This window comes from Alexandromys fortis, unplaced genomic scaffold (genome assembly GCF_014885135.2).
Source record: "Alexandromys fortis isolate MF-2015 unplaced genomic scaffold, M_Fortis_MF-2015_v1.1 scaffold_1, whole genome shotgun sequence".
Classification (NCBI taxonomy): Eukaryota; Metazoa; Chordata; class Mammalia; order Rodentia; family Cricetidae; genus Alexandromys; species Alexandromys fortis.
In genome coordinates this window covers 3,104,128-3,116,358 of record NW_026067927.1, presented here as the reverse complement: position 1 = coordinate 3,116,358, position 12,231 = coordinate 3,104,128, and the positions used below count along the sequence as shown (strand labels likewise).

The following is a 12,231-nucleotide window of genomic DNA, read 5'->3' as shown; positions in this document are numbered from 1 at the left end:
ACACATTTTTGTTATTTTTTTCTCATGTGTATTCACGTAAAGACTTCCTTAAAATTACAAAGCGAGTATTTTTCCATATCAATTTACACCCTAGGCATCACTTTTAATGGCTGCACAGTCACTGTACTATATAGACTGTAAATTTACATTTTCCCTAATTGCATTTCTTAGTTCTTAAATTGTTTGTATTTCTTGGCTATTCCAAAGAATGTCTTAAGAAATCTTACTGTTCATGGGTACATAGATCCCTTTTTCCTTTAAAAGGCCTTTTCTTATCATTTATTTACTGTGTGTGTTGGGGGCGGGAGAGGGACATGTGGACCAGAGGACAACTGTAAAGTTGGTCCTCTTCTTCCACCACGTGGGTCCCAGAAATCAAACTCACATTGTCAGGTTTGGTGGCAAGTGCCTTTAACCCACTGAACCAAGCCACCTCTCTGGGCCTGTTCCTGTTCTTATTAACTGCCTAACCGAATTTTCTAAAGCCATTTGGTGGGGCTGAGCAAGGTAAGCATCTATGCAGGATGGGACAGAGTAAAGGTTACACTGAACTGGGACCATTTATACATGAAGGGATTGGAGTAAATAAGTTGAAGATAATGGGAGCTAGGTGTTACAGTTAAAGAAAAGAAATCTAGAATAAACCTTGTAGTATTCAACTAGCACTGGAGAAAGCAATATGGATCCAGTTTCCTGAATCTACAGCTATGTAGGTATAGAAATACATAAGCGTTACGTGTATACATTTGTGTGTATACGTAGAGGGTCATATTCTGGCATTTTCACTGAAAGGGTGTAGGTGACACCCCAGTGACACAGACCGAGTCCTGGCCTTGACTTTCAAGTATCATTCTTCATTAAACCGGGGTGCATCCTAGGTCATTCTAGACCTGGCATAGGAAAGAGAAGACAAGCCTTGAAAATTCTGCTTTGCAGAAATTAGGAAATCAAGAATGATAAGAACGTAGTAAGAGGCCCCAGATCAGCTCTAGAGGGTTCTCCTTGACCAAATCAAAGACAACATAAGCCTCACTTTAACAACAGCAACCGCAATAGCTCACTATATGAATAGTAATCCACAAATTCATACTGACATAAGCAAATTGATGAATAAACAGTGGGAAAACTTTTCATTACAGTGGAATGACAACTAAGGAAAGTAGAAGCAATGACGACTAGAAAAATATCACTTGCAGTAGTTTAACAATATGAAAATTACCTGTGAAAATAACTGAACTAAAGTTTGGTGTGAAACATGTTAATAACATAATCTAAAAGCAGCGTGTGCAAATTCTTGGTTTGACTCCTGCAAATTCTTACAGTCAGGTCTGGTAGCAAAGTCTTACAATCCTAGGTATTGCAGAAACATGGCGATATAAGCCCAGACTGAAGGAGCTGTTAAAAATACCTGCCTCTAAGTCTTCCGAAGCATCCAGGTCCCGGAAGTTCAGGAGAGACCAAGAGGCTGTTTTAGACTAATGAGGGCTCAATGGACAGGACAAGTGAATGCAGTGTGCCATTCCCAACAAGATCTTTTTGCATCAAGAAGAAACAGTGACAGATGAGCGAGGCCTATGAATTAGGTGGGAACATAGGCCTGTCAACTTTCTCACTCTGAAAGTTCACCATTGCATGGAGAAAGAATGACTGAAATGTTCAGGCCTATGGAATCCCAGGACTGCAACTGTCCTTCAAATAAAACAGGAAAACAAATTATTCGTGCTATGCCTGCCACTTCTATTTGAGTTTGAAATTACTTCAAACTAAAAAAACAAAATAAAAAAATCAAAAAACAAAACTGGATGTGGTAGCTCACACCTGTAATACCAGCACTCAAGAAAATGGGCAGGTGATTTCTGTGAGGCTGGGACCAGCCTGAATTATAGGGTCAGACCTTGTCTCAAAAAAAAAAAATAAAAAATAAAAATAAAAAAAGAAAAAGCAATAAAGATACATAACAGGTTTTCTTATGTAGGATTAAGTTTATCTCCAAAACATTTTACCAGTTTAGACTTCTCCAAGACTATATACAATAGGAAACCTGAATCAAAATTTAGTAAAACAAAACCAAGCAATTTTTTATTCTATATAAAAAGGTAAACATATTCCTCCACAAATTTATGAGCTCTTCTGAAGAGGGAAGGCAGGCGACAGGGACTATAACTATTTACACAGTCCACTTCCTGTATTCACTCACTAAATTCAAAATAAAGAAAGGAAAAACAGCATAGAGGAAACTTTTAGAAATATAAGGACAGAATTTCCAGCATCACCTTTAGAGTTTTGCAATACGATATGCAGTTGGTATGAGAATTTTTCTGAAAATATGATCAATAACTCTTATACACCTAAAGAGAAGCACTACTTTATTCTTTGTGTTGGCTATTTTCACATAAGAGTTAAATCCTTACTAGGATGCTACCTGGTGCCCTGACGCTATCTTTCCATCATTGTGGAGTTAAAGCCTTGAAATCTTTAGACAGCAGGGCTTTATCCTCCTTACCAGTGAACTCGTATTTGGCACAGGACATGTCAATGGTTGGTTCTAGGTCAATGCTGGAAACCTTAGAAAGCCAGTCCCGAAAATCTTCAAACATAAGTTTCCTAGAAGTGTGAACAAAAGACAACTTGTTATGCTATAGCACGGGCTCGAGCTGGAGCCGTGCCATCCTCAGGCTCTCTTAAGGTCACCTCCATTCCTATTCCCACTTGCATGCACGGTGTCAAGTTCCCAGAGAAATAACGAAACCCCCCAGCTACCGTAGTGTGCAGGCCCTGAGTCTCCTGCACTTCTTTCTCTGGCCGTTTGCCCTGCTAAGTCCTCCCACACCAGCGCCTTGATCTTTGTGGTCAGGCACCACACCACTGTTACACTACCAACCGCCCTGGGAAAACTCAATTGCTTTTTCTTACACATTTTGCTTCTGACACCAAATAGGTGGAGTTTTCCCTGTTAACTATTTTTGGAAACAATAAGGACACCTTAAAACTCAGCTCCATTCTTACACAATCTACAGGGCTCAGTCTCATAGGATTGACCCCACCTATAGACCAATAGAGGACCAACTCATGAGTTGTGCTCATGGGGTATAAATAGGAGGTCCCTACAGTACCCTCCTCAAGTTGGATCATTTGTTAGGTAATTTTTAACTTATTGTCTCATCAGTTTAATATAAAATGACACAACTCGGGGGTTGGAGAGACGGCTCAGTGATTAATAGCACTTCCTATTCTTGCATAGAACCTGGGTCTAGTTCCCAGCACCCACATCAGGAAGCTCACAACTTCCTGATTACTCCAGTTCCAGAGGATCTAATGTTCTCTGGCCTCCAGGGGCATCTACACACATAAGAACTCATCTAAAAACAACAACAATAATTTTCTTTAAAAAAAGTGATTCAACTCAGGAAGAGTCAAATATAAAAGATTCACAGCACAGAGTCCTGGATAGAGAAAATAGAACCTCTCTCCCACCTCCCTGGCACCTCAGGAACTTATGGACGCTTTCCTACATAGGCATGGTTGACTAAAGAAACCACAGTGGGGATGCATTCAGCCAACTGTCAGCCCTTCTCTGTGAAACAAGGTCCTGCTTTGTAGGCTTGGCTTACAACATACTACGTAGCCCAGGCTAGACTCTAAAACTTGTAGCAATCCTACCTCACCTAACTACCCTCTGTGCTTTTCCTGGAGGCTGGAATGGTTAGAGCTGAGAGCTACATTCTTAGTTATCTTCTTGGCAACTGTCCCTTCTTCTCCAACCTTTGGGGTTGCCCATTATAAGCTCAAATGTGGTAGAAAGTTTTTTTCCCTAACAAAAGAGTCTCCATTTACCTTCACTAATCTCAACACTTGAATTCTAAATTTTAGGAGCTTGTTGCCAAAAATGGGGACGACGATCAAATATGCATTTCCTGTTATAAATCTCAGTATCATAAGCACTAATACTAATGCAATGATGTGCCCTTGATCTTAGGAGAAATATAATACACACACACACACACACACACACACACACACACACATATATGTATACATGCATTTTTCGAGACAGGGTTTCACTGTGTAGCTCTGGCTGTCCTGGAACTCACTCTATAGATCAGGCTGGCCTGGAACTCATAGAGATCCATCTGTCTCTGCCTCCAAAGTGCTGGGGTTAAAGGCGTGCACCACCACTGCCAGGCTGAAATTAAGACTTTTGAACTGTCTTTTTTCTAAATCCAGCTTCGGTTAAATCTACATGTGTATCTTTCCTGGCTTTTTATTGTGTCCTTTCTAAAAATGTAACGGTGCCATGGGGAGGGTAGAATCCAACTGAGAACAGCTCTCTCCACTTCTGGGACATAACTGTACACAAACTCATTTTCCCATCTGATGTACTTTATGCCACTTTTTTCTTCACAGACAAGAAGTTGGGTCAAGAGTAAGATGTGAGTGCTAGGGGCTCCAGTAACACTAGCACTGTTATTTAATAAACACTAGGGCGAGCAGCTGCAGAAGATCACAAAATAACCTTTCCAAAACTCTTATTTGTGTGTGCGTGTGCACACACAACACACGTGTTAAGGTAAGAGGACAATATGTGGAAGTCATCTTTCTTCTTCTACCACGTGTGTACTGGGAATTGAAATCAGGTCATTAGTCTTGGTGGAAAGCACCTTTACCAGCTGAGCCAACTCACCGGCCCAAATGACTTTAAATTATAATAAAGACGAATACTAAATTAATCATTACACAATCAACCAAACATCTGTAGATGTTCTGACGCTAGCAAGGTGTAAATAAAAAAAGCTAATGAACATTTCCATTATAAGCTAAGCTGGTCCTTTGTGCAGAAGTCTCTTTAATACAAGTTATAACTAGTTCAGCCAGTCAACTCTGAAATGAAGTTAACTCTGATAATTAAAAACTTTTAGCTGGACATGTGGTACATAACTATAACCCCAGGCCTCTTCTGGCCTGCCGGCACACATGCAGACAAAACACTTTATATATAATAAATATAATTTTTTTAGAAAAATAAAGCACGTGCTCATTATAGAAAAAAGGTTCTAAATAAGTAAAAAGAAAATATTTTTTAAAGTTCTGTAATCCTATTAGTCTATTTCCAAGTCTCTCAGTTTGTACACAGATAAACAGTTTATGTCTATAGCACACTCTTCCTTTTGAAAACAGTATATTCCAAAGACCTAAGATGTCTTTGGTTATAATAACTATCCTCTTAGACATCCCTAAGGGGAGAAAATATTGCTAATTCATCTAGAAAAATACAGCAACTATAGAGAACACTAGGTTTCAGATATTTTTTAAAAAGTATCGTTGACTTTATTGACAAAGTGTGACTCTTGTTTATTCCACACACGTACTCATGGCTGCGGAGTAGGTGTATGGAATCTTTGTGTATGTCTTTGCTTTGTCACGGTCAGTTCTTAGAATTACTTTTACAAAATGTGCATACTTTCGGGTCTAGAGAAATGGCTCTGGTTTAGAGCACCAGCTGCTTTTGCAGAGAACCTAGGTTCAGTTCCCAGAACCTACTTGGCAGCTCACAACCACCTGCAACTCCAGTTTCAGGGGCTCCAACATCTTCTGATGTCCATAGGTGGTACTGCCTACATATGGGGCAAATGCATACATGCAGGCAAAACACCCATAAATACAATAATCTTTTTTGTTTTTGTTTTTTTCTAGACAGGGTTTCCCTGTGTAACTTTGGAGCCTGTCCTGGAACTCACTCTGTAGACAAGGCTGGCCTTGAACTCACAGAGATCCACCCGCCTCTGCCTCCCAAGAGCTAGGATTAAAGGTGTGCACCACCAATGCCCCGCTAATAATTATTTAAATGCATACTTTTAAGTGTTTTGATACATCATCTTTTAAAGGACTGAAGTGGTATGAAAATGTATCTATCTGGTCAAGGGAGTTTTAATTTTCATTACTTCCTAGCTTCATGAGCAGACAATGCTATCTCCATTGTTACTTTGTTTCCCTCACAACAACAAAGCGAAACATTTTATTATTAAGAATTTGAAGCCAGGAATGATGACTCATGTTTGTAATCCCAGCACTTGGTAATCTGAGGCAGGAGGACTTCTGTGACTTTCATACATAGTACATCCTGAGCAACATACATAGTATATCCTAGGCCTGCCTAAGATCCTATCCACAAGGAAGGGAAAAAAAGAAGGAAGGGATGGAAGGAGAAAGGAGGAAGGAAGGAAGGAAGGAAGGAAGGAAGGAAGGGAGGGAGGGAGGGAGGGAGGGAGGGAGGGAGGAAGGAAGGAAGGAAGGAAGGAAGGAAGGAAGGAAGGAAGGAAGGAAGATGAAGCGATCAAGCAAGGCTTGGATTTGTATCTTTGCTGGGTTGTCTTGAAGAAGTTACTTAGGTTTCTTAGGGTTTATTTCTTCCTTTATCAAATGCAATCATGTCAACAAAGACTGGATGAATTAACACTTAAAGCACTCAGTGCTCTCCCTAACATACATCTGGCACCCAACAAATATGACTTGCTTACCTTAAAGCTGAGATATGAGGCTCTTTGCTTTTCTTCAAATCATCAGACTTCGTCATAAAAAAAAAAAGGATTTCCTTGTTAGACCTTGTTACAGTATATGGATGCAAAGAACAACAGTGAGGACTCTTGATAGAAGCGCCTAGACTGAAGAGAACTACCAGGTCTGACACATGACCCCTTCATCTTGCAGCTATGATGTGGGTAGGTGACTTAGTATCTTTGCACCTTATTCATTCAGCAAATACTGAAGTGTTTGCTACAGAGAAGCTTACATTTGTTGAAGGAGACATATAGTAAACATAAAATGTAATTTATTAGCATAAAGGTGACAAGTGCATAAGAAAAGACAACAGAGAGAGGAGTGGGCAGTGCTGAGAATAGGAAAGGGTCTGCAATTATGAGTAGGTGAGCCATGGTAGACTTCAGTGAGGAAAAGCGAAATTTATCCAAAATACTGAGGTGAGACTAAGCGGCTAGGGAAAATGCAAATGGGAGAGCAACAGATGGCGACCAAGGGTCTAATGGGGGGCACTGTTGGCCCAGAGCCAATTATGTACATTGGCTTTTACCCAAGGAAAAGAAGAGTCATTAGTTTTCAAGCAAAGGAGGAACATGAAATAATATTTTAAGAGAAAAAGCCCTGTAGTAAAGAATATAGCATTTTAATCACTTAAAAGTATATAATTCCATGGGTTTCACACATTCATGATGCAGTCAAACATGCTACATTAGTCCAGAATTTAACAGTACAAAATAAAATCTAGTATCTACTAGGCAGTTGGATTCCATCTTTTCTACTACCAGCTCTTAACAAACATCACCCTGCTTCTTGTTTCTATGGGCCTATCTGCCTTTTCTGGACATTTAAAAGAAATCATATCATACATAACACTTTGAGTTTGGCTTATTTTATACATTTATTTATATTTATTATAAGTTATATGTATTACTGTATGTGAAAATGTAGGTATGGCTGTGCCATGCGCACATGTGAAGGTCCCAAGTCAACATCAGGGATCAGTTCTCTCTTTCCACCTTGTGGAGGAAAGGTCTCTCTCGTTCCTACTGCACTGCATACTTCTAACTGGCCCACAAGCTTCTTGTCTGTACTTCCCATCTCATTAGAGAAGGCTGAAATTACTTGCTACCATAGCTCATTTTTTTATGTGGGTTCTGAACTCGGTGGTAACCATCTCAGCGGTCCCAGAGCCACACTGGCTTCCATACTTAGCAAAATGTTTCTAAGGTTCGTCCATGTTGCAGCTCTGACTTACTTTTTTTTTTTAATATTTATTTATTATGTATACAATATTCTGTGTGTATGTCTGCAGGCCAGAAGAGGGCGCCAGACCTCTTTACAGATGGTTGTGAGCCACCATGTGGTTGCCGGAAATTGAACTCAGGACCTCTGGAAGAGCAGGCAATGCTCTTAACCACTGAGCCATCTCTCCAGCCCCCTCTGACTTACTTTTTATGATCAAATAATATCCACTAGATGGGCAAACCACATTTTGTTTACTCATTCATCAGTGGGTAATGTCTGGTTGCTTCTATGAACATCTGTGAGCAAGTTTTTATGTGGGCATATATTTTCCAATTCTCTCGAATCCACTTACATGAAAAGAACAAAATGGTGACAGTTCTAGAAGCAGGTGGAGGTAGGAGACTGGCTAACACACTGAAACATCACAGTAAGAGAGACAGCTTGGGAGGAGACTGCTGCTGACGCTGGAAGTGTATCAAGTGTTCTGAGAGGCAGTGAAGAAAGTGTTCTCAGTGGATGGGACATGAGGGGTGAACAAGGAGTTAAGAATGACTCATTTTGGGCTGGAGAGGTGGCTCAGAGGTAAGAGTACGGGCTGCTCTTCCAGAGGTCCTAGTTCAATTCCTAGCAACCACCAGGTGGCTCACAACCATATATAATGAGATCTGGTGCCCTCTTCTGGCATGTAGGCACACATGCTAGCAGAACACTGTAAGCATAAGTAAAGACCAGCAGAGGGTGTTGAATTTCTTGGGAGTGGAGTTATAGATGGGTGTGGGCAGCCATGTGGGGGCTGTGACTGGACCGCAGGCCCACTGGAAAGGGAGTCAGTGCTCTCAAGTGCTAAGCTATCTTTCCAGCCCTTTGTTGAATTTTTAAACTCTTGACAGCCTATGAGAGTGCGTGGTCCCTGTATTGAAGACGACTCCACATTGATGATACCACTGGCTTGTATTTCTGTGCTAGACAGGGCTCTCTCTCCCTACCTCCCTACAAGATTTCTCTGTGTGTAGCCCTGGCTGTCCTGAAACTTGCTCTGTAGACCAGGCTGGTCTTGAATTCACCTGCCTCTGCCTCTTGAGTGCTGGGATTAAAGGTGTGCGCTGTCACCACCTAGTAATGGCTGTCTTCTAAGAGTAGAAAAAAATTTTCTGATTTCAAGATAGCCTTTTAAAAACTAAATTATACTGTCTACCAAAAAGAATGGGGAGTTGGGGTACAAGTCAGTGACAGAGTGTGTGCTTAGTGTACTCAAGGTTTTGGGATCAAAACAGCACACCTACTCCCCAGAGGAAAAAAATCATTTTCCCTTTCTGCTAGATACATTGTAATGCAGAATACTTGAACTGCAGCACATCGAACCACAAAGACATGAACTCAAAAGTTTGAATGGTTATTATCTTCAAATAAAGACTTATGCCACATCACCCCAAATATACTTCATCCCCCTTGTTTATTATATACTCACTCACTAGCTTAAAGCATTGACTATCCCGTCATCATCATCTCTATTACCTTAGATGTTGGAGAGCAGAAGTTGCCAAAAAACCTCCCTTAAAACTATTGTAATAACTCCCTCATAATCCTAACAGCCAACACCCAGTAAGCTGCTTATGTTAAAGGAATGAAAATCAATGTCAAGGTGAAGGCTCTTGAAAACAAACCTAATCTAGAACCTTGAGTCTTAAAAAATGAGATTATAGGTATGTATTTGTATCTGTCTGTGAGCATGTGCAGACAGGTGCTCTTAGAGTTTGGTGAACCACGTGATGGGTCCTGGGACCTAAACCTGGGTCCTCTGGAAGAGCAGCAGTCATGAATGATTTTCGAGCCTGGGACTATCCGAGGAGAAAGAGCTCAAGTAATAGGGATAAATACCTGTTGGAATTTATACAAATCATTGTACTTTTCATGGAAGTCCAGGCTCAAAAGCTCCTTCTGAAGTCCTTCCAGGAAGTCTTGGCTTTGGATGAAGTTTGGGATTATGCAGTGAAGAAAAGGATCCACATCCAAGACAATAGCTTCTGTTGGAAGAAAAATATTTCCCTTGTCTTTCTTCTCCTCATTATACCAGGTGGCATGACCGAATACAAAGGGAGACAATCAGGAGTTTGGGGAACTTAATATTTTGGGGAACCTAAGATTCAGAGAAAAATCGTAAGTTATGTCATTCCTCACGCATTCAAGACTGTCTTTCTCAGACACTGGGCTTAAATGCCAGTTTTTAATGTGCAGAGTGGATAACACTAATGGAAGTTCTCGTTTTTGTCTTTGTTTTTTGTTTGTTTGTTTTTAGTTTTTCGAGGTAAGGTTTCTCTGTGTAACAGTCCTGTCCTGGAATTTGCTTTGTAGCCCAGGTAGGCCTCAAACTCAGAGATCTGTCCGCCTCTGCCTTCTGAGTGCTGGGATTACAGGCGTGCACCACCACCACTTGGCAGCTCTTATTCTGTTGTTGTTTTAAGATTTTTAGTTTGCATCAGTGCATTTTTGATTCTTTTTTTTTTAAAGATTTATTTATTATGCATACAATGTTCTGTCTGCATGAATCCCTGCCAGCCAGAAGAGGGCACCAGATCTCATTATAGATGGTCATGAGTCACCATGTGGTTGTGGGAATTGAACTCTGGTCTCTGGAAGAGCAACCAGTGCTCTTAACCTCTGAGGCCTCTCTCCACCCCTCTACCCCAACCCCAACCCATCGCACTTTAGATTCTTAGCTCATTTTCTCCAGAGAAAAGTGGCTGGCCATTTTCTCTTCAATCCTGCCCCTGCCCTTGCTTTCCCAAACTTTTCTGTGGGAGGAAGTGACTGCGTTTTAAAAAAGAAATAGGTCGGGCGGTGGTGGCGCACATCTTGAAACCCAGCACTCGGGAGGCAGAGGCAGGTGGATCTCTGTGACTTCGAGGCCAGTCTGGTCTACAAAGCGAGTTCCAGGACAGGCTCCAAAGCTACAGAGAAACCCTGTCTCAAATCCAACTCTCCCCCCCCCCCAAAAAAAAAGAAAAAGAAAGAAATATCAGTTTGATTTCTAACCTTCTAATTGACTTCACTTCCACTAGATTATCAATTTATGACTAACAACCAAGCCTGACCCAGTGGTGCTTTACAGGAATTGTCTCATTTACCTTCTCAACAACTGAGGAATAGATATTTGTCGCCAATGCAACAGACGAGGAAACTGAGAAGTCTCTAATGAGCACCCAGAGCTTGCATTTTATTTTTTTAAATTCTATTTATTTATTTATTTATTTTGGTTTTTTGAGACAGGATTTCTCTGTGGTTTTGGGGCCTGTCCTGGAACTAGCTCTTGTAGACCAGGCTGGTCTGGAACTCACAGAGATCCTCCTGCCTCTGCCTCCCAAGAGCTGGGATTAAAGGCGTGCGCCACCACCGCCCGGCCCAGAGCTTGCATTTTAAACGCTAAACTCACACGTTCTCTCTGCGTCCAGAGCGCGCCCAGGATTCGACTCTTTAAAACGAAACAAACAAACAAGAAAACAAAACAAAACAAAACAAAAATGGCAAACTTGGGGAGAAAATTCAAGACGCACTCAGCAGATTCGCACTGTATTTATAAGTTGTATAAATAAGTTGTAGCTAAGTCTGGAACGATGGTTCCTTTCAAGATCCTTTCGTTTCATGCGTCATTGGCCAATGACGATGCATGTGAAAACTGGTACCTGGAGGTACTAGCTATCCCGCAGCTCTCAACGTCTGTGCTGGTAGACCGTCCGGCGACACTTGCTAGATGTTTACTGGTTCTCAGGGAAACTCTTATGAATGTCTACAAGCATTAGTCTGTCAGTCCTACCTTTCCGAGGGGAATTCTATTAACGATGCCGTTGTATAAAAGAAACTGACGCTTAAGCAAAGTTAAACGCACTGCCCGATGACGACGTACAACCAACCAGCAGAGGGATTCTATAAGCGACCCCTGATTCTAGAACTCAACCCTGAGTTTACTTCCCCACACTCCCAGGTCTATATTTATTTTCCTCCCGAGGCTGGTCAAATCAATCGAATTTGGAAAGAACCGAGCAGCAGTCGGGGCCGGAGTCGGAGGTGGCTTATGGTCCTTCCCTCGCCTCTCCTCCCTCACAGCACCCCATTACCATGGCTGAAGGGCGACCGGTGGCTCCAGGCTTCAGCCACCTGCTTCTTCACTGTTTCTTCCGTGACAGCGTCCGAAAACTCCGCCGCCACCTGCTTCTTTCCCTTCTTCATTGGCCGCGCTGGGCCAGGATCCGCGGGCCGCTTCCCGTTCATCGCCTCACGTTGCACAAACCCACGGTCAGGGAAGTCAGGAAGCTATTTCCCTCCAGAAACTACCGTTCCCGAAATGCCTCACTCCTTAGTCCCAGTATCACCCAATGGGAAGGCACCAAAAAATAAGAAGGCCTGATCTATACATAATTAACCAATGGAAGATCAACATACTGCACCATCCTGCCA

General features: G+C 41.7%; 1 protein-coding gene across 3 annotated transcripts in view; it reads right to left on the bottom strand.

Moving 5' to 3' along the window:
* Ogfod1 (2-oxoglutarate and iron dependent oxygenase domain containing 1) overlaps window positions 1-12,078 on the bottom strand; it is a 36,069-nt gene extending 23,991 nt beyond the window's left edge. For all 3 annotated transcript variants that reach the window (XR_007592000.1, XM_050143816.1, XM_050143815.1), the window contains exons 1-4: window positions 11,892-12,078; window positions 9,658-9,803; window positions 6,516-6,562; window positions 2,504-2,604 (exon numbers count right to left, since the gene is read on the bottom strand). Coding sequence is in view for 2 of the 3 variants with exons in the window: in XM_050143816.1 (XP_049999773.1) it covers window positions 2,504-2,604; window positions 6,516-6,562; window positions 9,658-9,803; window positions 11,892-12,045 (448 nt within the window). In the remaining variant the exon portion in view is untranslated. The remainder of the gene's footprint in view (window positions 1-2,503; window positions 2,605-6,515; window positions 6,563-9,657; window positions 9,804-11,891) is intronic.
* Between the last annotated feature and the right edge of the window lie 153 nt (window positions 12,079-12,231).